This window comes from Callorhinus ursinus, unplaced genomic scaffold (assembly GCF_003265705.2).
Source record: "Callorhinus ursinus isolate GAN/ISIS: 27379988/994484 unplaced genomic scaffold, GSC_fseal_2.0 scaffold3, whole genome shotgun sequence".
NCBI lineage: Eukaryota > Metazoa > Chordata > Mammalia > Carnivora > Otariidae > Callorhinus > Callorhinus ursinus.
The window spans coordinates 51,707,819-51,735,054 of NW_027397065.1; the positions used below are offsets into that span (position 1 = coordinate 51,707,819).

A 27,236-nucleotide genomic window follows, 5' to 3' on the forward strand; every position below is an offset into this window, starting at 1 on the left:
GAAAACACAGATAAGTAAGGGACACATTCATTTAGACATAAAGGCCACGAATGGCCAGGAAGTGGGCTTTCTTCCTCTCCCAGGGCCAAGAGATTTGGGTGGCTCCTGACCATCACGCAGCAGGCTTTGCTTGCTTCCAGAACTTGCCCACAACTCCCCCAGGGAGAACCTCTGGGGCCTCGGACCAGACGTGGGCCACATGGGGAGACGCAGCCCTGGCTTCAGGCTCCTCCCTCCCTTGGCACCCCGGGAACTGCGGTCCTCAGCGGCCCACTGTCCCTCTGGAGGCCACCCATCCGTACCTGAAGGTCCTCCGGGTGGCTGGTGAGCGGGAGCGGCAGGCGGAGCCGGAGCTGGAGCGGCTGCGGGAGCAAGGCTGCCGACGGGCCTTGCTTGGGGGGCTCTGGTAGGGGCAGTGGTCAGAGCGAGGGGGGCTGAGCCCCGAGTCATCCTCTGCATCATCCTCCTCCTCCTCCTCCAGGAGGAAGCTGCTCTCACCACTACTGCTGTTGCTGTCCTCAAAGACCGTGTCGTACTCAGCACTCTTACAGGAGGCCAGGTCTTCGTCCTCCAGGGCGGTCTCCAGGAGCCCAAAGTGCTTGGTGAGGCTGGCGCGGATCTCGTGGTCTCTCAGGAGCACACTGTCCTTGGCAGGGGCACCGCCGTCACAGCTTCTGTCTTCCTCCCTGTCGGAGGCCTGCCCCGCAGCCTGTGGGGCCCCCTGTTGGGGCCAGTCCTCAAGGTGGACCCCAGACGGCTGCCAGGACCTCAGCACCTTCCTCTGCAGGGCGCCTTCTGGCTTGAGCACCTGGCAATAATCATGGTCTCCGAAGGAACAGGAGAAGGGGCGCTTCTGACCAGTCTGGGAGGCTGGCTGGGCTGTAGCATGCCGCAGGTGGGACAGGAGCTCGCTCCGTTCTGGGTGCCTCTTTGGCAGCTTGTGGGCAGCCACGGGGGCAGCCCTGAGCTGGAGGCCCTCCAAGCTGGGGAGGCTGGGAGCTCTGTCTTCGCCTAGGCTGTGTTTGATGTCTGGCTTGAAGGGGTCCTCCTCTGTGGGCTTGTAGGGAGGTGTGGTGGGTGGGGTGAGTCCTAGCCAAGCAAGAGGAGAACCCTGTGAGGCGGAGACAGATCACTTCTCCAATGGGCAGAGACCCAGCCCAATGAATGGCAGGCGTCACTAACCAATCATTGCACGGCTGGCTGAGCCTGAATGTGGCCCAGGACTGTGCACACAGTCCACAGCCAATCTTGAGCGGGCATGTGACGAAATCCCCTTGCCATCCCTCTGTAGCCTGACCACAGTAGCCCAAACCTTCAGGTCCTTTGAGATATCTCCTCCTGCTCTACATCCAGTCACTCAACAAGCTCTCTCAACTGGCTCCGAGGTCTCCCCGAGTGGGAAGGAGGCAGGCGCCACAGGTCAAACCTCCCACCTGGACCGGGCTGCCACAGTGCCATCAGTGCTTCCTGCATCTGACCTTGGCCTCCATCCTCCCCAATGCACCCAAGGGCACTTGCTAAACACCCAAGATCTCTCCCTTTTAGGGGCTCCTGAAGCCTCCAGGATGGAGATCAAACCCTCAGCCTGGCGTTCCTCTCGGCCTTCTGTGATGGCTCTTTCCTGCCCGCCCCCCTTTTGCTACGCAGCGACTCCAGGTACCCAGCCTCCCCAGGGGCACCTGTGATTTCACCCCATGTGCCACTGCTCCCGTCAATCCTGCCCGCCAGGGACCTCCTTCCCACCTCTTCATCTCCCCAGCTTCTGCTCCTCCCGCAAGCCCGGCTCATAAGCCCCCTGCTCTGGAGGCCTTGCAAATCTTCCCAGGCCACACTCCTGCCCGGGCCACCCCTTCCTGCGTGCTCCCAGAGCCGTGGCACACACTTTGAACACATGTGCCTGGAACAGGACTCGTCGTGGCGTGAGTCTGTCTCCTACAGAAGATGGCGGGCTCCTTCCGGGGGGAGACGTGTGTCCCTTTCCTAACCCCGCCCTCAGCTCATGTGCGGATCGTTTGCAGCCGATCGGCTGACTCTCCCCCTTACGACACCCTCATCATGCACCTTCAGGCCCCCTGAAGCCTGCGCGGCAGTGGCAGGGACGGCTCGAGGGGGCCGCTCGGTGTGGGGACTCGTGGCCAGGAGTCGTGTCAGCTCCCCCAAGGGCACCCTACCAGCCGAGCCCCAGGCTCACCTGCGGTGCCACAGAGCTCCACCGTCAAGGTCTGCTCAAAGCTCTTCCTGCCGAAAGGAGGGTCACTGGTGGGAGTGGGGAGGACAGAAAGGAAAGAGGCCAATCAGCAGCAGGCTCCACTTCCCCGCCATGCAAGGGGGGCAAGGGGACACCGGGACAGACCCTGCTTCTGCTGCCCACAGACGTGGGTCCCGGGGAGAATTTTCTGGGAAACCCCCATCCTGGCTTAGAGGAAGTCAAAGCCGCCTACGGCTCTGGCAGGAGACACAGGAGACATTTTCTGGAGGATAGAGAGAGGGCAAGCATCATCACCCTCCAACACCCTCATTTTACAGAACGAGCACCTAAGGCCCAGAGTGGGGAGGAGACTTGCCAACGCCACACAGCATTATCAGCTTTCCCCTGCAGAGAAAAGAATTCCACCCCCCTCCCCCGTCCTGGAGAGGACAGCTTCTGGAATGGCCTGAAACCTTAATTCCCCACTTTTCCTGGGCCTGCAGAGACCTCCCTTCTAAGGGACCCCAGCTACTGCGGGCCCCACATGGCAGTGAGGGTGGGGGCATGGGAAGGGGCAGGCACAGAGGCTGACCACCCACCTAACCCCCCACCCCTGATACACATACCCAACGGGACAAAGACTCATGGAATAATAAACCAGTGATTTCCAAAAATCTACCTTTGTGACAAGGCCAGCATGAGGCACCTGGGAGAGTCTGAAAAGAAGATGAAAAAGAAAAAAAATAAGATTCCCCAACACGGCATCACTAGCAGGTGTTTCCCTCTGGAGGAAACCCCGAACTCCCACTGGTGCCAAGCAGGACTCCCTGCAGGCATGTGACCCAAAAGCCTCCATCATTTTTAGGGAAGGGCAGGGACAACTCAAAGCCACCTTCCTTCCCAGGATCTCAGCAACATTAGCAGCGGCAGGGCTACGGGAGGTTTCGGAAAGAGCAGGTGACCCCTTCTGGCCAAACGGTGTATTACAGTCGGGGGGAGGGGAGCCCCAGGGAAGACCAGGAGCTGGGGGGCCCAGGCACAGGTGGACAGATGGATGAAGGACCTGCTAGCTGGACGGGTTGCTCGATACCTCTGTGCCTCAGTTTCTGTGTCTGACAATGGAGATTATGCCCGCACCTACCACAAAGGCCCCCCGTGAGGAGTCAGTGGGGTTAAGCTGGGTCAAGTTTTAGACCAGCGCCTGGCAGAAGCATACAATAGGTACCTGTTATAATCACCACCACTACTGTTACCATTTAAAATTCAACATCATTAGGGAGCTGGATTTACAGACTCACTCCTTTCGTCACATCGTCACCCAGGACGTCTTCTTTAGAGCACTTAGCACAATTTGTAATTATCTTCCTTTTTTATTTACTTTGTGATTGCCTGTCTGCCCCACTGACACACAAGCCCCACGAAGGCAGGCATCTCGCTCCGTGTTCATTAAGTGGTGCCTGGCCCATGCGTGATGAGAAACTCAGAGATGGGTGGGTGATTCCTGAAGATCCGCCCAACTAGCCCATTGCACAGAAAGGGAAGTCGAGAGCTGGAGAGGGGAAGGGACTTGCCCAGCACAGGGCTCCTGGCTCCCAGCGCAGTGGGGTACGCCACGCCCCATCCCTGCCCCCTCTCTTGCAGACCACCGACTCCGACTACCTCTGGAAGGGAGCCGTGGGCAGCTGGGGTCCTCATCCGTGTCCCCACACCCACTCTCACAGGGGCTCTCCAGAGCCGGGATCTGGGGTCCCCGTGGGAGCTGCTGGTCTTGGCCACTGTCCTCATCCGTGGGGCTGCCCAGTGCCCCCGCCATGTCGTAGGCCTCAGGAGCCAGGCGCAGCGAGGGCAGAGCTCCTTGGGGCTCCGCAGGGACCAGAGACTCATCGGAGAATGCCAGCCAGGGACCCAGCTCCGGGTTCAGTCTCCTGGAACGCCGCACGGGGCACACTGCGTTCTCCAGCTTCCTCCCCAGCTTAGTCCACGGCAGGCCTCGGCCAGGTCTTTTCCGGCCCCACTCCTCCTCCTCCTCCTCTTCCTCCTCCTCCTCTTCCTCCTCCTCCTCTTCCTCCTCCCGCTGCAGCCTGGCTGACCAGCCGGCGTGTCCTTTCACCTCAAGCCGCAGTGGGCGCAGGCTGGGTCTGGGCCCGGTGCTCCTGGGCGACGCTGTGATCCTCACCTCCTCCACAGGGGACGGGTGGCCAGGGGAGGCCTGGCTGTCTCTGGGGGCCCTGGGCCTGGGCCGGGGCGTGAGGGAGGCGTAGACAGGTGTGGCCAGGCGGTAAGGTTTGCTGACATCACAGAGGACATCTTGAGCCAGAAGTTCCCTCAGGATGGAGAACTCAGCCCAGGAGCCTTTGGAAGGGTGTTGGGACCGGGGCCGGGGTTTGACCTGCTTGGAGGGGCTGCCGCAGAGCTGGGGGGCTGGCTCCGGGGCCTGTGGGGGCAGCTTCCTCTGGGGAAGGCAGTAGGTGTGCATGTAGCGAATGAGCTGCACCATCGCCTGCATGTCCTCCCGGGACCCCTGGGCGCCGGGGCCTGCCCTGCCCGGTGCTGGGGAGTCTTGGGGCGAGGCTGGAGCCGGCTGGGGGCTCGGGCAGTCCTCACCAGCTTCCTCCTCCTCCTTGGCTGGGAGCTGGGGACTCAGGGTGGGTGGTGGCTGCAAGCTCCTGTCTGGGGAGCGGGCTTTAGTCTGGGGGCAGGACGGCACCGAAGTGAGGTGCTTATGCAGTTCTGTACAACTCCGGCTCTGAGACTGCATCGTGGGGGCCTTCTTGTCTTGGGTGCCGTCCATCTAGAGAGAGAAAGAGGGCCGAGTGAGGAGGGAGGCCCATGCCGCCCCCCCTCCACTCTGCCCCACGCCTGTAGCCACCAGCTGGGGCCCACGTGGCATCTAGCAGTGCTCAGGTAATGAGGAGCAAAGGAATGACCAGCCTCCTAACAGGCCCCCCAGCCACGGATTTCACCCCTACCCAGTTCACTGCCGCAGCCCTGCTCTGACCACCCTGCTCCCCTGCACTACACCCTTCAGTAATGGCACCAGGAACCACATTAGTGGTTGCCTGGGTGTGGGGAGAGGGATTAACTGTACATGGGGGTGCTGGGGAGCTTTCTGGGATGACGGCAATGTTCTAAAACTAAATTGTGGTCATGGCTGCACAACCCTGTACCTCTACTACGAATCATCGAATAGTTCTTTCGAAATAAGTGCCTTTTATGATAGGTAAGTGAAGCCTCCATAAAACTGTTAAAAACAAAACAAAACAAAACCCTGATTCTGCCCCGAGGGCATGGGACTGTGTGCAACGGTACCCTGCAGGAGTGTCTAGGGACCCAAGGGGAAGGACCAAGTGCAGGCTTTGAGTCACGGGAATGCCAGGAATCACCTGTGAAACCTCTGAAAGTCTTGGAAGATGGAGTCCAAGGAGGAAAAGGGATTTGCTTCACTCCTTGGTGTTCACAACAGAGCCTGGGACTCTCCCATGGCTTCCCCCCTGAAGAAATCCAAACTCTTTACTGTGGTCTGCAGCGAGGATCTGAGGTTTCCGTGTGTCACCCATTAGAATAAGCCCGCTGAGAGCAGGCCACATCTTCCTGTCTCTGCTCTAACCCAATGTCTAACACGGTGCCTCAAACACTGAGGTGTAGGAGAAAGTCCAATGCTCTTTCCAGAACCCCAAACTGGCCTGGGCCTCAAGAAGTACCCAGCACACCAGCTACGACGGCTATGTGAGGCACAAGGAGGGCAAATGGAAGGTGACTGAACTCGATACCCCCTAATAAGAGCTGAAGGTTGCACCCCTCAGAGGCCACCTGGGGGCCGGGGTGGATGTGGGGACACATGCACAAATACCTTGACACAGGGCCGCTGATTCCTAGACCTGAGGCCTGCCTGGCGCCAGGCGGTCCCTTCCTTCTGGGTATCAGAGCTTGAGGTCGGGTAGGTCGTGCCGAGGAGGAGTTTCTGCAGCTGTGGGAGAAGCAGAGAGGACAGGAGCTGGGGCTGGGCTCTGGCTGGGGGCCGTGGAGAAATGTGGCTCGGGGAGAAGTCTGAGCCCAGAGCTAGCTTCTTGGGATGGAGCACGCCCTGACCCCAGGTCATCACAGGACGATGGGAAGAATACAGGGAGGGCATTTCATGAATATGTTCCCACTACAGAAAGTATAAAAAGCAGACTGTCTAACAATCTAAGCATCCCTGTAAAATGTAAATCCTTTTCAGAGTTACTAAACCAAGAGGAGTACCTGTGCCTTTGAGAAATCCATACACTTCTTGGGGAATGTCTTCCCATTCTACTGTTAAGATAGGGCATGAACAGTTTACTGGGACACTCTGCACACACTTATGGTACACACATATGTGCACACAATCTGGAAAGCCGGGCACCACAATGGTTCTTTGGTACGGGATTCCAGCTGATTTCCCTTTTGTTCTTTTCGCTTATTCATACTGTTCCGTTAAAAGTTAATTTCTTCTCCCTCTGACCCTCCCCCCCTCACGCTCATTCTATCTCATTCTCTCTCTCAAATAAATAAATAAAATCTTAAAAAAAGTAAATATAAAAGTTAATTTCTTAAATTAAAAAAGTAATACTTGTAAATGGTATAAAAATATATACCACAAATACTAAGGGGTGGACAATGAGAAGCAAGTCTCCCTCCTGCCCGAGGTGTCCCCTTCCTCCTTCCCAGAGGCGATGACTATTAACCACCTCCTTGGGACCCAATCCTAAGGTGGAATTCAATCACGCAAGAATATATGTACGTGGGCGCCTGGGTGGCTCAGTTGGTTGGGCGACTGCCTTCGGCTCAGGTCATGATCCTGGAGTCCCGGGATCGAGTCCCGCATCGGGCTCCCTGCTCAGCGGGGAGCCTGCTTCTCCCTCTGACCCTCCCCCCCTCATGCTCTCTCTCTCTCTCAAACAAATACATAAAATCTTTAAAAAAAAAAAAAAAAAAATATATGTACGTATCACCTCCAACACACCTGATTGTTTTTACACAGGTGGAAGAATACCAAAGTTTGTCTAGCTTTTCTACGCTTTCTATAAAAATTGCTGAGACGCTGTTATACTTCTGCACCCAGAGAGCAGGTGCGTGGTGCATCCCAGCAAGAGAGCTGGGAGCCGAGCACCCCTGGGAATTCCACCAGGGGTGCTGTCCCAGCAAGACTGAGAACAAGTCGGGAAGCATGATGGGTGTTTGCTATTGCACCAATCTTCCCTCAAGGGCTATGCCCCCCAGGCCACCCCAGCAAGGAGTGCCAAGGGCTCAGGCACCAGAGAAAAGGCCACTCCTCACTCCCCTAGAAGCCGATTCCCACCATCGCACCTAGACCCCAAACCAACACACGCAGCTCTGTGATCCTCTGACATGGACAGGAAAAGACCCTTGAGCTGGTGGGAGGGACCTGGTTCTGGCCCAGCTCAGCCCCACTCACGATGAGACCTTGAGCGAGTCCTTTCCCTCTCCAGGCCTTGGTTTCTCCATTGGCATAATGGCAGCAAGAACACTCAAGGACTGGTTATGAACCTTTTTGGACTCAGGAGTTTCTCAAGGGATAAGACAGAAGCTGCTGACCTCAGAAAGACGCACGGATATGTAGAGGTCCGTGGGTCCAGGTCAGTACACCAGTGGACTCTCTGGGATCCATGAAAACTGGGCATCTGGATCACTTCTCAGGGCCTTTCTGAACTCTTTGGGTATGCTGGGAGTCTAGATGGTGAGTCTGTTTCCTGTGCACCTAGCACAGTGCCTGAAGTGCTCAACAGACCTAGGTGGAAAGGCAGTCTGAGGCACGGGAGAGAAACACCCTGTGGCCAGCGGGGGTCGCTCTCTGCCTCTCTGGGGCTTGATCGCTCCCCAGAGTCCCCACACTAATTCCTCTTGGCAGTACTACCGCCAGGACTATTACTTAGATAGTATTTACTGAGCAACTGCTATGTGCCAGGCACCGTTCTAAGTGCTCTCCATGCATTATCTGCTGGACTCCTCTTAACAGCCTTTGAGATAAGCCCTATTATCAGCTTCACCTTATGGACCAGGAAGCTAAATCAGAGATATTGGGAATCTAAAGGACCCACAAGCACTAACTGGTGGGGCTGGGATTCAGACCCAGTCGGATTCTTGTCAGCAGAAGCCACAATGTGGGACTGAACACATTCTCGTGCCCAGCACATAGTAGGTGCTTACTAAATGTTTCATGCCGCTCTGGGGAACTTACAGGCAGTGGGAAAGAAGGAAAAGGCTCCTGGACCAGAAGTCAGAATACTGACTTGCTCTGTGACCACAGGAGAATCCCTCCCTGCTCTGGGCCTCAGTTTTCCCAGAGCTGCACTTGATAGTCACCAAGGGCCTTTCCGCTCAGAACTTTCCATGACCCAAGACCCTTCCCAGCTCAGTAGGCTCCGATTTTCCAGCTGGGTCTTCTCAGCCCCCAGGAGCTGCAGCGCCAAGGCACAGAGCCCAAGATAGCTGAGTGAAGCTGGACTTCACACGCCCCATGACATCTCAGCTCCCAGCTTCCAACACCCTCAGTCTGAATTAGGGGCAACTGCTTTCAGTAACTTTTGAGGTCTGGACTCCTTTGAGAACCTGAGAAGCTGAGAGCCTCTCCTCAGAAAACTGCAAAGCTGCGCAGAAAACTGCTCATTCCCCCATTCCACATATACTCATAGACGGCATTGAACTTCTGCTGGTGGGAGCATCAATCAGCCCAAACTCTGTGGAGGGCAATCTGGAAGAGCTGTCTAAACTGAAACATCAGGTATCTGGAGGCCCAGGAATTCCACTGCTAGAAACTCACCCACTCAGATGAGGCAAAGTCCTGTGCCGGGGCACTGACCCCAACAGTGTAGCAATCAGAGTTGGAACAACATAAATCACCAACCGGGGGACAAGTTAAACAAGTTATGGTACATCCTTACAAAAGAACACTATGCAGCTGACAAAAAGGATGGAACAGAGTGACCTGTGCTCATCTGAGTTTTCAAGACAGTTCACTGAGAAAAGGTACAGAGCGGTGTATAATGTAGACTCCCTTTTGTAGTTTAAAAAAAAAAAAGGTGGAAGAGGAAAGTCACAGAACAGATCGGTAACCATGGTTACCTCCAGGCAAGGAGAACACAACTGTGGAATGGATAAGGAGATTTTGCTTTTAACTATCCACATTTCCTGCTTGAATTTTTATTGCGCGTGCATGCATAACCTTTAGGGAAAGGTTTACACGTGATTTTGAGGGTTTACCACACAAGGAAGGTCAATCCATGAAATCCCAAAGGACCTACAGAGTGCAGGTGGAGCCTGCAGAGTTGGTGCAGCTGTACAGGCCCGGAGAGGCCTTCCAGGCTGCTCAGTGGTGCACAGAGAGCCCTGCAGCGGCTGGTGCTGCCTCCCCTGCACCCACGACCCTACACCCAGACACTACAGCCCAGCCCACCACCATCACATCAGCTGAAACTAGGTTCTCACCAGGGAGAGCTCGTCCACCTCAGGCGTCGGGGCCTGGGGCCTTTCCAGCGAGGGGCTGGGGCTGGGGGGTGCAGATGAAGTGGCAGGCGAAGCCGAAGTGCAGGATAGTGCGTCTCCACCATCCAGGGCCGGGAAGGCAGCCAGACCCACGTCGTCTTCAGGGATGTCGTCCAGGGTCTTGGTGAGCGCTGCCAGGAGGGCCTCATTCTCACTGTCGATGATCTGAAGTGAGGAGTGCGGTGGAGCAGAGAGGGACACGGTTAGTCAGTACCCTGGGCTCGGCCGTCTGCACGTCTTCTTGGTAGAAATCTGCTCTGCACATGCAGCTGCACCACCATCACCCCCTTGCCAAATCCTCTCCCGTCCTTCCCCCGCTCTCAGATCTCTCAGTATCGCTGGGATAGCAGATGCCCAAGAAATATGTTAGAGACTCCAGGAATCAGAAGTTTGCGAGCAGGCAGCAGGTGATACTGGAAAGAGCCTCGCCCCGGAAGCTCCAATCCTGGCTCAGTGTGAGCACAGGGCTGTCCACCTGGAAGACACCTGCTGTCCCCTTGACCAAGGACAGCGGCCTCCCACACCACAGCCTCCTGTTCTGACTCCTGGGACACAGCCCTTGGCCCCTGAAGCTGGTCTCTGCCTCTGGCAGCAGCATCCCATTGCAGCCTCGCAGCCCCACTGATGCCGGAGCCCAGGCAGGCAGCGTACAGGATGGAAGCTTTGGGGTTGGCCGTGACAATGACAACCACAGCAATAATAAAACCGCTCCCATGTCCCAGGGGGTTCCTTGGCCTCGCCCACCACTCAGGAGTGGTCAGGAGCTTGGGCTCTGGAGCTGGGGTTGCATCTCAGATCCCATACTTATCAATCATGGGTCCTCAGGCAAGTTACTTAGTTTCTTCATCTGTCCCACGCAACAACAGTACCTACTTCTTACGGTTACTGTCGAGGACCTGACTTCATCTGAGTGAACGTATATGAAGATGCCTCGCAAACAAATGGTGCCTGGTGCATAATAAGTACTCACGACCACCACTCCCATCGCTACTGGGATGACGGTGGTAGTGGTGCAGGCAGCCTCTCCCCCCTCCCCCTCCCTCCCCTCCCCAAACACGCGTGTACCGAATGGCTACGCTGCGCCCGGCAGGGTCCGGGCACCGGTCCTACTGCATGCCAGGACAGGGGCAGCCCCTGCCCCCATGGAGCATCCTCCCCAGCGGAGAACAGACTTAGAACAAGGGAACAAACAAGATCATTTCAGAGAATGAAAGTCTAGGAAGAAAGTAAACGGAAGCTGCGACGGAGACAACGTGGTGAAGAGTTACAGGCTAGTGAGGGGGGTCCCAGGAGGCTGCTCTGAGCAGCTAGCTGGCACTTCAGCCGAGGCCTGGAAGACAAGAAGGTGCCAGGCAAAGGGGTGGGGGGGGGGGGCAACAGAAGACTCCAGGCAGAGGGGAAAACCTGGAGCAAAAAGCCAGGGACAAAGACTGGGGCCAAGGAGAGGAGCAGAAAGGCTCCATGAATCCTGCCTCGGGGAAGCCTCACAACGAGGTCTATGATGGGAGTTCTACTCTCATCTCCATTTTGCAGTTGGGGAAACTGAGGCACGTGGAGGCTGAACAAGGTGTCCAGGGTCACAGAGCAAATCCAGCACAGGGGAGGACTTCCACCGAGGCCACTAGGGCACAGATGAGCCGGGACTCGAGCTCCTCCAATGCCTAAGACCTACAATGACAAGGGTCAGCACGTACAGGCCTGCCCGCCCACAGACGGCAGCCCGCGGGCCCCCATGCCCAGAAGCCCTGAAGCGTGGCGATCACACAGCTCCCAGGTGAGGCACCGAGCACCTCGTTCAGGAAGCGCTGCCCCCTGGGCCTGTTTTGGCAGGAGGCGCCTGTGGTCACGTGATGCCTCTGCCCGCACTCTGTCCCATCCCAGCTCAGGGTGTTTATCCCTTCTTCAGGGAGTGCATCTGAAAATCGCGTCTCGTGACAGCCTTTGGCTGCACTCAGCCCGTTCCAGGCCTTACAACCGGAGCAGCAGCTGAGTAACTCGAAGGGGGGACATGGGGCGGAGAGAACAAATGCATTTGTCATTTTTGGAACAGAGCTAAAATAAAAGAAAGGTCAAAAGAAGGTTTTGGTTGGACCTGCCCCAGGCCCTGGGGAGTGGGCGGGGGGAGGGGGGCGGTGCTGGGGGAGGGCAACAACACAGGGGCAGATCCGGGCCTGCAGACCCTGGCTCGAGAACGTGATGGGCTCATTTGACTGCCCCCCACCACCACCCTCAGGCCAGAGTCCCAGGTATTCCCAGAGTGATCTGTCTCTCCTGATAGGGAGTGAAGTAAGAGCTTGGAACCAGGGACCCAATGACCACCTGGGGGCTGACCACATGAGACTGTGCCACCACAGGGTGACTGTGAGCAAATCGCTTCTCTCTTCTAAGCGTTGCTGGTTTTTCTGTAAAACAGGAAAACATGATCCCTCACCCCCCACCCCCACTGTCTGCTCAGGAAGGCCAGGTCTGGAAGTAATGATGAAAGTGCTCCTCCAGAGGGTGCTCCCAAGCTTAGCTCAGCGCCTGGGGCAGGTGGCACCCAGGCAGATTTTGTCGAACACAACAACGAATGCACCAAACAGTGAATTCTGGCCACCGGGAGATACTGAGATGAGCATCTCGAAGGAGAGATTCTAGAGGGAAGCTATTCAGAAATGATGTCACCAGCTCCGGATGGAACGAGAGCTCCCCCTTTCTCACAGAGACACAGCCAATGGCCCAGAGATACTATGAATTATCACACACATCAGAGCTCGATCCCTCAGGGATCATGTAATGACCAGGGGTGTTAAACGTGGGCCTGACACGCCACTGCCCCTCCCCCATATCATTCACCAACTGTGGCTCTTGTTCTTTCCACGCCAGTATCTTCCTGGTTTTTGGGTTTGTTTGTTTTTTTTTTTTAAGACAAGGAGGGGGAGGGACGGAGGGAGAGAGAGAATCAAGCAGGCTCCACGCCCAGCACAGAGCCCGACACGGGGCTCGATCTCACCACCCTGAGATCATGACCTGCGCTGAAATCAAGAGTCGGCCGCTTAACTGACTGCGTCACCCAGGTGCCCCTACACCAACATCTGTAACAGAGCCCTCCAGGCAATAACTGACATTCCTCATTTCCTTATGAGGAAACCTATTTGCCATTCTTTTTTGCGGGGGGTGGGGGTGGAATGAAGGTCCAGGAAACAGACTTGTCAAGGTCACAGAGCAAGTCAGGGTGGGGGTAGGATTTACTGTGTGCCAGGCACCATGGGAAAATGAACGTAAAACAGCCAAGCCCTCAGGAAGCACCCAATAGGCTGGGCCAAAATGAAATGAGTAAGACCTGCCCCCTCTCCTCTGCCCTCCCTGGGCTGCTCCAGCTCGGGAGCAGCCAGTGGGGTTGGAGGCCCTGACCCTGCCGGGAAGCAAGGCCCATCTGCCCACAGTGTCCACAGCGTCTGTCAGCACCCAGGATAATACATCACAGGGGCCGCACCACCCTCTCCTCTTCGCGGGCCCACTGGCCGGGCTCTGCCTGCTCCACTTGGAAGCGGAGTGCAAATTAATGGAGAGTTAATCAGGGAAGGAAGGGATATTAATAGCCTCAGCCCACCCCAGCCTTCCTGAGCTGCTCTCAAGCCAGAGGAAAAGGAGTCTTGAAGAAATCCCAGGGAAAATGCTTCACTTTGAAGGTCTAGAAGGGGCCTGAATTCCGGAATGACATAGAACAGGATTTCTGCTACAAGGGACAGAAATCCCGCCTGTCCAGGAGACTCAACTGGGCTCCAGAAAACCCAGGAAATCGGTTTTTCCTTTTTTTCCGGCAGTGGGTCCACAGATTTCATCAGAGTCTAAAAGGACCTGGTGACTCTCCCCTCAACGGATTAAGAACCACTGATTGAATCCACCACATTCCTTCCTCATTCCCCACATGGGGAAACTGAGACCCAACTCAGGGAGCTCCCTGCCCAAGACCACACAGCAAACTGACAGAACAACCAAAGCCTGCTTCCTCCAAAAATACTTAGCGACGGTTGTGGTCCTGGCGGGAGGACTCTGGAAACGCAGAGACATAGAGGGCACCGTCCCTGCCCCCGAGGAGTTGTTAACCCTGTCACCGTGGCTTGCCCTCCACGCTCCCAGTCTGTTTCCATAGCAGTGGCACCATCTGACTGGGGGAACCCGGCTCTGACCCAGGCAGCATGGCCCCAGGATTCCCAGTGGCCAACTGAGAAAACCGAGCTTGCGGCCGAGGGAGAACCCACGACGTGAGCTTGAGGTTTGTGGAATGGGCCACATCTGGTCCTTGGCAGGAAAGAAAGTATCACCATCAGTTCCTTCATTCAACGCATGTGATTGAGTCCTTACGACGTGTGACGGCCCGAGACTAATGCAATGCTGTTTGTCCTCAAGGAACTCACCGTCTAAAGGGCACGGAGACACAGGCACGCCCGTGCGTGCGCACACGCAGATGGGAGCCCAGGAGAGGAACTCACCAACTGCCTAAGGAGGCGACAGTAGAGCTGGGCCTTGAGGGATTTACTCATTTGATAGCTGTTTGTTAAGGCCCGAACGAGTGCCAGGCTCTGTGCAGAGCCTGAGGATAGAGCAGCGCATAATGCCATTGTGGCCCCCAAGGTCATGGGGTTTATGCTGTGTGTGGCGGGGGGGGGGGGGGGGGGGCAGGCACTGATCACATAATCACATGCACAGGGGCGCATCCGTGGGTAATGGGTGGAACTGGCCTGGGCTTGGGAGGGCAGGTGGGGGTGTGCAGACCGTGACGGGGGAGGGACTGGGTGGGCAGGGGTCGGCCAGGCTGCTATCCGTCTGTGAGGGCCCTGCCTTCCTCGCTGGGCTGGGAGCCCTGGGGCCACATAGGCTCACTTGTGCCCAAGACCATTTCAAGCACAGAGTGGGATCTCGGCAGGGGCTTGCTGGTGGGACTGGCCAGTCTGAGGAAGTGGGGGCCTGTTCAGTTCAGGTGGGTGTGGTCTCCATGAAGCATCTACACCTCTCTCGCTCACCAGCTCTCCATGACCTGAAAGCATTTTCCGGAGGTTAGCCCCCCCTGAGGGAGAAAGCAGCATAGCGTAGGTCTCATCCCTGTCGTTCAAATAAAGAATGCAGGTGCCTGGACAAAGCCAGAACTGGAGCCCAGCCATGCTGCTCTGCATAGCGTTGGTAGAGAGGTTGCTCAGCACTGAGGGGTATGGCTTCCTCAGTTAGAGTCTTCCCCGGACCCTTCCAGCTGTGTGACCTGGCACCAGGTTCCTTAACCCCTCTTGAGTTTCGCTTTCCTCGCCTGTAAAATGGTTATTAATAGTCCTTTCTTTATAGGTTAGAACAGACTTGGGAAAAATCCAGACTCCTCACCATGACCCACGAGACCCTGCATGATCCGGCCCCTGCCTACCTCTCTGACTCTCCCCTGCTACCCGCAGCTCTTCTGTTCCCCAACACAGCAAGCTTTCCTGCTCCCTGGCTCTGCCCTTACTGCTTCCTCTGCCTGGAAAGTTCTGTCCCCACTCTTTGAGCTTCACACGGCTGATCCGTCTCAACCTCCAACTGAAGCATGGCCTCCTTGGAGAGGCCCTTCCTGATCATCCAGTCTTTGGATCCCCTTCTCACACCCGGCTCGTTTCTTTTGTGCGCGTGTCACGATGACCACGGTTTCTGTGTTAACTGAGCTCCGGTCAGTTTTCTCTCTAGATTGTAGACAGCACAGTGCCTGACAAGAAGAGGGAGCTTCCATTTCTAGGAGCACTACAATCCATCGGGACTGAGATGACGCTCATGGCACACCAGCATGACACGTGACATGCGCACGGTCCATTACTGGTATGATGATTATCTTGCCAGACAGACATGGGGAGCGAGGCCTTCTCCTGCCAGTCTTTATGGGGGAGCGGATTTCAAGGAAAGAATAATACATCTGATTGTACCCATCACTCAGCTTCAACACGGCGGATCTTATTTCACATACTGCCCTCCCCGACACACCCACACCCACAAATGCATGCAGAGCTTGCCGTATTTTGAAGCAAGTCCCAGACATCATAATATTCCATACTCGGGGGCTTCTTAAAGAAAAGGTCACCCATCACGGGCCCCCGAGACTGGACGCAGAGCATGCAAGGTGAGAGGCACTGATATGCACTGCAGTTCTCAGAACTGCCTCTTTTTGAACAATCTCTAGGCCCCAGCTGAAAAATGAAGACAGCTGTACCCGCTCTAAGAGTTGTTAAGAGAATTAAATGAGTTAATAGACACAACAGGGACAGTCCTGCCACAGAGCAGTTGTTCAATACATGTGAGTCATCTCCATTATGGTGTCGCTGTGGTTACAAAGCCCTGGCTCAGGAGGGAGGCCGACTGGGTTTGCAACCAGCTCAGCTACTGACCAGGTGAATCGCCCTCAGCACATGACTTAACTTCCCGAAGCCTCAGTCTCCTCACCTATAAAATGGGTTCATAATCACACCTGCCTCGCAGAGTGGGGATGAGAATTCAGTGAGATAATACAGGGAAGGGAGGTCTCGAGGTTTTAAACCACCTGGGGCCCATAGGGGGGCTGCTTCTGACTTGGGGGGGGGATTGGCAAGAGCAGCTCTTCCCGGCCCTCACTGTGCGGAGGTGGTAACAGGCCCGGTGAGGGGGTGAGAACTGCCCAAGATCAAGGGCAGATCCAGGGCAAGAGGCAGGGTCCCAAGAGCTTTAGGGGGTGATGAGACTTCTCTGCATGAGCAAATGCAAAAGCAGGTGGGGCAGGGCAGAGCCAGGCTTTCAGGAGCAGAGAGTGACCGCAAGCCTCAGAGGACATACCTGGAAGAGCTCGGAGTCATCGGGGCTATAATGGCTGGGTTCAGTGTCGGAGTTCTCTGGGCACCACTGCAGCTCCCCGAAGCAGGTGGCTGAGTCAAAGTCGCTGGCGTCCAGCTGGGAGAGGTCAAGCTCGGGAAAGTCAGCGCAGAGTTGCTCCTCCCCGGACCCCCCACCCTGAGGAGACAGGAAGGAAGGAGGCGAGTCAGAGCTGGGCTTGGCTGGATCCGGGCATTGGGCCAAACTTCTTACTCATGGTGCTGCCAACTTGGACCTCCGGCAGCCCTTGGTCAAGGCCTGATTTTGCCATGTGACCGACCAAGAGATATCAAGGTAGGCCCCACCCTCCGGCAAGGGTTGAATCTACCAGGAGCTAAGCTAAATCCTGCCTGCTGTTCTCTCCCCTCCTCCTTTGCTCTCCTACACATCCCTCAAAGCCCCACAGCACCTCTTTCTTCTTAGCAGAACTACTGTGTTAAAAACTTCATTAGAAGCTCTAAACAGATACTCATTTCCTGTCCCCACCTGAAAGGGGATTTCTGGAATGCAATATTAACAATGAAACAAAACCCAGCAATAATAATGGCTGACATTACTGAGGGATGACGATGTTCTGGAGAAATACTCATCCACGTTCTCAGCGACTTTACAGGACTATGCGTAATGTCTAAAATGTGGAAGACCAGCCATCCGTGGACAACAGGTAAATAAAACTATAATCACCTGAAGCCTGGAAAACCATGGTGCCTCTGAAAAGAATGAGGTAGAGGTATATGCTCTCCAAGACACATGAAATGGAAATAAAAACTAAATTGTAGAATATAGCGGGTAGACTATAATCTCACGTGCATAAAGAGGAAAATCAAACTACATAATTCTTTGTGTACGATAATACATATGCAAATGTACAGGAAAAGGTCTATAAGGCTCTAAGCGCACCTGACTGTGGTGGGTGGGGGAGGAGGGAGGCATGGAGGACTATGGTAACAGCACTGATCGAACCAGCGAATCTCAAAGTGTGGTCCCAGGACCGGCAGGGTCAACACCACCTGGGAATGTGTTAGAAACAATGCACATTCTCAGGCCAAACGCCGGACCGACTCATCAGAAGGTGATGGCTTTCTGACCCTGGTCTCCCCCATTTAACAACAACCAACAGAAGGGATGCCCTGCAGATTGAGAAACAGCCTGAGCTGGGAGGCTGACCCAGAAACGGCGTACCACAGGCTTTGGGGTATGGCGGACCTAAATCATAATCCCCACTCGCCAGCTATGAAACCTTGGGCAAATCTCCTCTCTGAAGCTCACCAGCCTCATCTGTAGAATGGGACAACACCCGCCTCATAGAGTTAAGATTAAACAAGGCAATGTTACAGCCTGGCTCGGAAGAGGCTCAATAAATGGTAGCTAACAGTACTAACAACAAATAAGAAATAAGAATAATAAAAACAATAAAGTGTTTCATGGCGCGCAGAGAGCGTGGGATGGCCTTAGAGAACAAGAAAAGGCCTATGTGACACTTAAAAGAAATAGGTTTTGCGCAGGCCTCTTCCTTAATTGTTCCCACTTACTAAGCCTCATAAATTATGAACAAATGTATATTATTAGCTCCACTCGACACAGGAAAAAGGCTTTTATCTGAATTTGGGTCAAATGTCTTAATTGGCATTTTGCAAGAATCCTGTACCCACGGGCAGCACCAGGACCAGGTTCTCTCAAGTGGCTGGTCCCCTGCTCTCAGACTTGGGACCAGGGTGCTGGGCGAATCTCTGTCTCTGGGGACATCCCTGGGATCGCCCCAGGCCCCGCCCAACACACCCTACCACTACGGGTCACCACCACTCAGCTGCCCGGGCCACAGGGCACGCTCGGTGGATTCTCAGCTTCCTTCTCCTCTCGGTCCCGTCAGACCGTGGGGATGCAGAGGTCTTGCCTGTTCTAGATGGTCTGTTTCCAGTCTTCGGCTATGGTGAACAGATCTGCAATATGTGTGTACAAGTCTGTGTGTGGACATACGTCTTCAGTTCCCTTGGGCAGATACCTGGGAGTGGAATGGCTGGTTCATGGAGTAAGTAAGTGTTATGTGATTTTGTAAAAATGACAGAATTGTTGTACCATAGTCCACGCTCTCCGCCTGTACTCAGAGGGCCCACTGTCCCACACCCTCCCCAGCACCTGGTGTTGTCAGTCATCTTAATTTTAACCAAGTGAGTGAGTGTGTTCCAGCATTTATTAAATGCTACTATGAGCCAGGCACTGCACATGTAAGACTTAGTTTATTCCCTCACGAGTTGACATTTTGGTAGGGAAGAAAACACATAAATATTTCCTTATAGGTCGTGTTAGTGCTCTGAAGGAAACGGGCCAGGTGCACTGAGGGAGGAGAACAGAGGGAAGGAAGTCTGTGTTAGTGGGGGGCAGGAAAGGCTTCCTGAAGAGCTGGTGTCTGAGTTGAGACTTGGAGGAGTCTTCATCTTCAGTGGAAGATGTGGGGAGGAACGTTCTAGGCCGAAGGCCCAGCAAGGCAAAGACCCAAGCGTGGGCGGAGGCTAGGGCATGAAGCCCTGACCAATGGTCGGTGAGGCTGCAGCTCAGGGAACGTGGGGGGATGGGGGAAGATGCCTTCAGAGAGACCGGTGGAGGATGGATCAGGGAGGGATTGTAAGGGATTTGGGTTTTACTCCAAATGTGATGGGGGTGGGGCCAGCATTGAAGCAGGCAGATGGGTTAGGCAGGTGTAGCATCCAGGAGAGGGGCGAGTAGAGGGGCTGGGAGGCACCACTCAGCCACCGCAAGGGCTGTGGGGCAGGAGGGAGGGCCAAAGCAGAGACACCTGAGTGCTGGGCAGCTGGGGTCTCCCTGGTCAGCAAAGCCCCCAGCGATGAGCTCTCTGGGGAGTTCTATGTCCCTGATCCCCCTCATCCCAGTAACTCAGAGAAGCCACATCTGTAGGACTTGCTTCTTGAGGCTTAGAAACCATTATAAAATCAGAGTCCCAGAACCGCAGACCGGCCAGGAACTAGCAGCCCTGAGAGGTTGTCCAGGAAAGTCATTGCAGACAATCTGGGAGTCAGAGGCCCCTTCAAGAACCAGGCAAGAGCTATGGATAGCTTTTTTGCTGCCCATAAAATACGTTTGAGCAATGCATGTGTATGCAAGAAATTTATACTTAACCCCCCGGCCTTCACAAATGCAGCGTAAGAATCCCTGGCCTGGTTGGTCTACCCCCTTCGCTTTGCAGATAGGGAAACTGAGGCCCAAGGAGGATAATGGATTTTCTCAGGGTCATCCAGGGAGTGTCCTTCCCATCAGAACCATGCCGCCTCCTTTACAGAACACCCATAAAATGGCCGTGACTACTGCACTTATTGATTATTCATAGCAGCTCAACATACTCAAAGTGTACCCAGGACATAAAAATAAAGAAACCTCAGCTTCGAGGCCTTGTCGATTAGGGCTGAGGCCACTCTCTGGCTGAAAACCATTAAGCACTGCATTAATAGTGATTTCTCTGGCCTTCTCCATATTTAGAGAGGCTTTTTGAAGGGGTGCCTTGCGTGACCCAGTTCTCTGTGAAAGGTCTGACTTGAGGCCTCGTTCTGTCTTGTCCCTCCTCTGCAGGCCCCCTAGCGGCGCTGGGGGGCACAGCGGGACTGACAGCCACTGAGCGCTTACCAAATTTCAAGGGCCGCACTAAGGGACTCCTAAAGCAACCCTTGCAGCGCAGGTGTCCCCGTGCCCAAATCACTCCTCAGGGAACTCAGAGATCTAGTCCCCTGTAGCAGTCTGCCAGGGCTGCTGTAACAAAGCACCACAGGCTGGGGGCCTCAAGACAGGAATGTTTGATCTTGCAGGTCTGGAGGCTAAAAGGCTGAGCACCAGGTGTTGGCAGGGGTGGCTCCTTCTGAGGCCACTCTTGCTGGCTTGTGGATGGCCTTCTCCCTGTATGTCTTCCCATCGTCTTGCTTCTGTGGGTGCCTGTCTCTGTGTCCACACTTCCCCTTTTGATAAGGAGACCAGCCATACTGGATTAGGGCCCATGCTAATGACCTCATGTTAACTTAATGACCTCTGTAAAGACCCTATCTCCAAATCAGGTCACATTCCTAGGTGCTGGGGGTTAGGGCTCAAACGTATCTTCTCTTGGAAGACACAACTCAACCCACAGCCCCCAGAGTTCCAGAATGGTGAAGCTGAGATCCAAAGCCAAGTCTCTTTGCTCCCTGCAAAGTGTGTGTCATCACCTGGCATCTGCTTCTGAAAGTGGAAAGGAACATTCAGGACCATTTATTCCCATTTACCGATGGGAAGGAAGGTGGGGGCTTCCGGACAAGGGCTGAGAAAGATCCAAGTCACACGGCAAGTTCATGGCTACGCAGGGACAGGCCTGGGGCCACACACACACACTGCGCTGTGCACTGGCCTCCTGCAGATGGCTCCCTCGGGTCCCCACCATTGGTCCGCTTACACCCCTGCCATGGGATGCCCCTCTGGTTGGGGAACCTTCTGTACCCATTCCTCCAGCAGCATCACATCCTGGGTCTGAAAAGGCCGTGGCTGCCCCAGCCAGGGAGATAAACGGCCCTAGCAGTGGATTAATGGTGTTTTGTACAGATTCACCTAAGTGGCTTCATTGGAAGCCTGTGTATCTTGTTGGAAATCGATTCCCTGCTTAAGAAAGAATGCATCTTCAGGAAAAATTGGTGGCTCCACTTCCCTGACTACAATCAGCGAATCGTCAAGCTTAGGCCCTGGCCTAGAGCACACTGTCAGAGTTACTGAGCAGAAGGAAGCAGGAGGGGGAAGAAGGCAGCCTGCAGTGACAGAGCTTGGGTTCTGGGCCCGTCCACACTTGACCACGCGTCTTTCACCACGTGCGCACTTCACTATGTCACCTACCCTCTCAGTTCTCACTGCCCCTCTAGGAAAGAGAACATCCAACAGACAGACCTGTGGACCCCTCTTGCTCAAGTATTCGGTACAATTCTGTACTAATCTAGTTTCTGAAATCCACATAGGCTTTCAGGAAATATCTAGGTAGAACTTGGCACTTAACGAATGAATGAATGAATGAATGAATGAATTTCCCGTGGGGGAGACAAAGGTGGAGCGCGGAAGGACTGTCGTGAAAGGGAAAGAGGCCTAGACAAAGGTCTGGGCCCTAGCTTTGCCGCTTAACACTAACTCTCTGAGGTCAGGACATAACTTTGGCCGCCTCAGCTTCTATTGATGAAACAGGGATAATAAAAAGAATCCTGCTTCATAGTGTTCTTACAAAGATAAAGCAACATAGGTTGGGAGCCTAGCATACATCAGACACCCCTTGAGTAGTGGTCACAGATACAGCTCCTAGAGTTGACTTTCAAGTGACATTCACAGCTATGGTCTCACTGGTACCTTCCCGTTCAGGAAGTGGTCAGTGGTCAGCATCCCCACTTGACTGATGGAAAAATGGGGGCTCTCAGAAGGTCAATGCTTGACCTTGTCTTCTGACCCATCCCCTCAATCCTAAAACTACTGGCTCTTCCAACCTTGTGTTCCTTCAACCTCCACCAGCCCCTAATCCCAGTTTTATCATCGCTCATGGTTTCTGTGGGAGAAATAACCTTGCCCTGACAGCCAGACTACACTGGCTCTTTCCAGACCTGCCTGGGATGGCGTGGAACGGGGCCCCCAGCCGGGCCCGACAGACCTCTTGACCACCATCTTGGAGACTCTAGTACAGGATGGTAGTTAGGGTGGCATGCTACTGTCGCTCAGAGCCTTCTCCACTGACAAGAAGCTGTATTTGATGGTCTGAGCCAAGTTTTCCCTTTTAAACTGCAATCAGGAATGCCCAGACCAGCCATGGGATCTGCTAGGGTGGCAGGTACCTGGCAGTGGGGTCACCTTCCCCGCCTTCCTAACCATGGTGGATACCACCAACTGAACACCACTATACTTCCTGCTGAGCCCCAAGCCTGCTCAACATGGAGTCTTAGTAGCCACTACTAGTCAATTAGAACTGGCCTGGTCTAGACCGATGACTCTGGACCCATACTTGCCTCCTAAGAAGGAAGTAAGGTAGATGTTCATGAAGTCCCTGCAAAGCCATTTCATTAAACCGATGTTTTCTTCTCCTCCCACCTCTGTTATCTGGCTGGCCTCCCACCCATTCTCCTTCTTAATGGTGGCAGCCTACTGATGTTTCTTGGGGAAGCTGCCCCTCCATGCCACCCAGACGGTCCAGGTAAGCACAGTCTGGCTAATTAAAATGCTTCATCCAGTGACCACAACAAGTAAGTACTTCACCTGGTTCAGGGGTAGATCAGAGTGAACACCAAGACTTTGCTAGAGCATTTAAATAAAGGGACTCAGCCGGCTGAATTTAATTGAAATGAGAGTCCCGATAAAGTAATTTAAACACTTGGATCCAGCTGTGCCTGAAGCCAGTGTATTCTCTTTATAACTGCATCTGCAGTTATATGAGTGAAAAAGTTCCCTTTCCAGATTACATGCCAGTTGGAGTTTCTGTCACCTATCAATGAAAAAGTTATGACTAATTCATCTCTCTTACATTAAAAAAAAAAAATCTAATCTTCCCACTGTCTTCCAAATTAGTACAAAAACTCCTAAAGAGCCTTCTAGGAGAACAGTAAGAAGAGTAACTGATCTTAGTCCACACGTAAGTACTTACAGCATCCTCTGAAATAAGACCTCAGGAGCCACAGACACAAAGTGAAGCTCCAGAAAGAGTAGAAAAAAATTTTTTTAAGATTTTATTTATTTACTTGACAGAGAGAGAGCAAGCGAGCCAGAGAGCACAAGCAGGGGAAACAGCAGAGAGAGAGAGGCAGGCTCCCTGTCAAGCAGGGAGCCCAACGTGAGGCTCGATCCCAGGACCCTGAGATCGACCTGAGTCAAAAGCAGATGCTTCACTGACTGAGCCACCCAGGCGCCCCAGAAAATTGAGGGGTTCTGAGCCCAGCCTCAAAGAATAAACACCCAGAGCTTAGATAAACCAGGCCATTGAAAGGCTCTCCCGCCAAAACACTCAAGGCTAAGCTCCTCAACCCACCCCTCAAGCTGCCCGCTCAGGGCTTCGTGTAAAGGCGACCCACCAAAGGACATCAGGTCTGGTGAGAGTGCGTTCTCCAGCCTGGAGAGCAAAACGGGTTCCAGGACTCCACACTGGGCTACAAGGCCAGGCCGGACCCACTCACCAGGAAGGTTGACCAGTTACCAGTGACCTTCGGTAGGCAGGGCAATAGGATGGAGCTCTCCTAACCTGCCAGCCACATTAGCCAACATTGTCCATCTCCTCCTGTGACGAGTGTTCACGGATGCCCAGAGCCCCAGAGCCACAGAGGGGACTCTCCAGGGTACCTGCCGGCTGGGATGCCTGTTTACTGGGGGTCAGCTGTGCTTCTTCCCAAACCCGTGTATTACTATAAATGCTTGATCCCACAGAATGAATCCCCAATCTGGAAACAGGCACCCTGGTGCTGTGGGTGTGGCCTATGCAGGAGATGAGCTGGGATTTCGGTGCTGGCACCACAAACAGCCCTAGAGCAAAAGACTGGAAATAATGTGCATGTCACGTGGCTTCGTTATTATGTTTCATAATTTTGTACTTTCACTGACTTCTTCCAAGAACTCCCCTCTCCAGCCCCCACAACACCCTGCCACCCCCAGCTACTGTTCCCACTCCCATCAGATAAGATGATTGTCCATGGTTTGCAAGGCACAGGAAATCAATCCTTACAACGGACTACAAACACAGCACAGAACCAGGGGGGCTGGGTGCTGGAAGACTCTGCAGAGAGACTTGTAGAGACTCATCTCTTATTTTGCAGCTAAGGAAACTGAGGCAGAAAGTCTCCTGGGGTAGGTGTTATCTTACTCCTTTACATCTCCTTTCTTCCCCCTGTTGTCTCCAAGCGGCCCCTTATCCAACAGAGATCTGCAAAGTCTCTTGGAGCTGCGCCCAGCGAGGTCACCTGGGGTGGAGCAGCTCTTGGACTGCCCGGCCAGGGCCCAGGTGCCCCTCCCTTGGCAGCTACACCCCGGGCCCACTGCGTCCCTGCTGGCACCTGTCAGGGCTGCCTTTCAGAAGGCACAGGTTGCCCCCAGGGCTCAGGAAGGTGGTGTGCACTGCATTTTTTATTTTAAAACAGGAAAAGGCTGAAGTATCTACTCTGCCACTTGAGTCGAGCAAGGGAGCGAGCGAAGGTGTTTTGGGGACAGTGTGATCCGCGCATTGTGCCTGTCTGCAACTGCAGTCCATCTTACGCACTTGAGTTCAAGGGCTCTTGAATTCAAGGGAGAGTGGCAAGAAAAGTGCTCAGTGAACTGCACAGCATGTGCAGGTAGGTGTTGTTAAGATCTGCAGAGGAAGAACTGGCTCTGGCTCATCACTTGCTACTTACAGGGCGTCACCTGGCCTCTTGGCATCTCCTGAGACCAACCTCCCCCATGGAACGGTTGCAGGGCTTGAGTTTCCAGCCTGGGGCCTCTGGGCGGCCGCTCCCTCCGCCCAGCCTGCCTCCTCTCCCTTGCATCTTCACACGGCTGGTGGCTGGTGGCTTCTTACCATTCCCACGGCAGATGAAGCGCCTCTCCCAGCTGGGCCTTCCTGACCATTGCATCCCACAGCAGCTGCCCCGTTGCCCCACTGCCACGCCCTCAAGCAGCACTTTCTGTTCCGAGAGCCTCCCTTGCCTTTTTTTCAGATTTGGAAAAACTTGTAAATATACAGAACATAAAATTTACCACTTTCGCCATTTTTAAGTGTACAGTTCCAAGGCACTGAGTGCAATGACGCTGTTATGAAGCCGCCACCACCAGCCCTCTCCAGAGCTCATCCCCAGTTTTCACTCATCTGCCTCTGCGCTGTCGCCTGCCCCGACTCGTCGCTCCCTGCGAGTGGGGCCTATCTGTCTTGGTCCCTGCTGTTTCCCCAGTACCGAGCGGGTACTCAGCACACAGTAGGTGTTCAATAAACCAAATGAGATCAACGTGGCCATGCCTGGTAAACTGGGCCTGAAAGTAAGAAGGCAGCGGGGATATTTTTTTCCCATACAGCCCCAAGACGAGGCCAAAATGCCCGGTAGCCTCTGTGACCAGATCATGATTTCCAGTTTTGTCCAACTCTGTGGGGGCAAAACTGCCAAAAGCTCCTTTTCTTTCCCGGTTCCAGGCCCCTTCGCGAGGTCAAGAATGAAGATATCGGATCACACAAACCACCTGACATGAACACTCACCATTTCAACACATCAGCTCGACCCAGAGCAACATTTTATCAGTCGCTGAAGGGCAAGCACAAAAATAGACTGCAGAGAGCAAATGCCACTCTCAGCAGTGGTAGAAAGGCTTTGGCATACGGCAACCCGCGGCCTAGGGACCCGGGAGGTGGGTCCCTGTCACACTAGTACACAGAAATCGGAAGGTGGAATCAGAGCCAGGGTTAGGATGAGGGGAGGGAGGCACCCCCCTTGGGCACCAAAAAAAAAAAAAAAAAAAAAAAAAAACCTCTGTAATCAAGATAGATCATATCTAATGCAACACTCTGAAAAAAATCAAAATTAATGCAAAAACCCCACGATGAGCAAAATATCAAAATTCTAAATAAAAGACAGGCCAGTAGCACTGATTCTTCCTTTTGCTCAGGTACCTATGTGACTCTGTATGGTACTCCTGTTCCTGCCTTGAAATCAAGATTTGGTGTTTGTTCCGCATGGATATTTAGGTGCCAACTCATTCTTTTTAAACGTTGCATTAAAATATGATTTCTCTTAATTACTGACTTTTTTGGCATCTCCATCAGTTTTGTGCCTGAGCCATGTGTCTCCTTTGCCTCACCCTAACGCCAGCCTGGATGAGACGGTATGTGCAGATGACTAAAGGGAGATCAATCACGACCAAGATCACGACACTCTGGCCTCCGTTTCAACATCTCTACAAAGGGACCCGTACCCTCTGGTGGCTGTGGAATTATCCCGGGCCTGTCCAGTGTGGTGTTTTAGATGGAACCGTGTTTGGGAAAACTCTAAAGTGCTGTCTGCATGTGAGGAACTGTTGTCAGACTTATATCAAAGGTAGTGAAATGGTCCAACTGAGCAGGAAGCTGCATTCAGTACCGAGGTAAGCTGCAGCACACTTGCCCTATTTATAATGAAAGGAGTGAAGTTTGCTAAATGGATAGATTTTGCTCAAGAAGAGAAAGAGATGGGGCACCTGGGTGGCTCAGTCGGTTAAGTGTCTGCCTTAGGCTCAGGTCATGATCCCAGCGTTCTGGGATGGAGTCCCCACATCAGGCTCCCTGCTCAGTGGGGAGCCTGCTTCTCCCTCTGCCTGCCCCTCTGCCCTGCTCATGCATAAATAAATAAATAAGTAAATAAATAAATAATAAAATTTAAAAAAGAAGAGGAGATTAAGGGTGTCCAAGGTGGCGCAGTCGGTTAAGCATCAGACTCTTGATTTCAGCTCAGGTCATGCTCTCAGGCTTGTAAGATGGAGCCCCACCTCAGGCTCCGTGCTGGGTGCAGAGTCTGCTTGGGACTCACCCTCTCCCTCTGTACCCCCAACGACATACATGCATGCGTGTGCATGGTCTCTAAAATAGATAAATAAATAGGGGCGCCTGGGTGGCTCAGTTGTTAAGCGTCTGCCTTCGGCTCAGGTCATGATCCCAGGCTCCTGGGATCGAGCCCCACATCGGGCTCCCTGCTCGGTGGGAAGCCTG

At 54.0% G+C, this 27,236-nt stretch overlaps 1 protein-coding gene across 4 annotated transcripts in view; it reads right to left on the minus strand.

Annotated features, from left to right (window-relative positions):
* The window catches only part of PPARGC1B (PPARG coactivator 1 beta), a 106,596-nt gene that overhangs the window by 14,626 nt on the left and 64,734 nt on the right, over nt 1–27,236 (minus strand). For 3 of the 4 annotated variants that reach the window (XR_012377568.1, XM_025867260.2, XM_025867259.2), the window contains exons 2-8: nt 16,517–16,690; nt 9,656–9,877; nt 6,039–6,155; nt 3,848–4,979; nt 2,868–2,904; nt 2,192–2,256; nt 303–1,089 (exon numbers count right to left, since the gene is read on the minus strand). Coding sequence is in view for 3 of the 4 variants with exons in the window: in XM_025867260.2 (XP_025723045.1) it covers nt 303–1,089; nt 2,192–2,256; nt 2,868–2,904; nt 3,848–4,979; nt 6,039–6,155; nt 9,656–9,877; nt 16,517–16,690 (2,534 nt within the window). In the remaining variant the exon portion in view is untranslated. The remainder of the gene's footprint in view (nt 1–302; nt 1,090–2,191; nt 2,257–2,867; nt 2,905–3,847; nt 4,980–6,038; nt 6,156–9,655; nt 9,878–16,516; nt 16,691–27,236) is intronic. The other variant, XM_073890876.1, reaches the window with a different exon arrangement.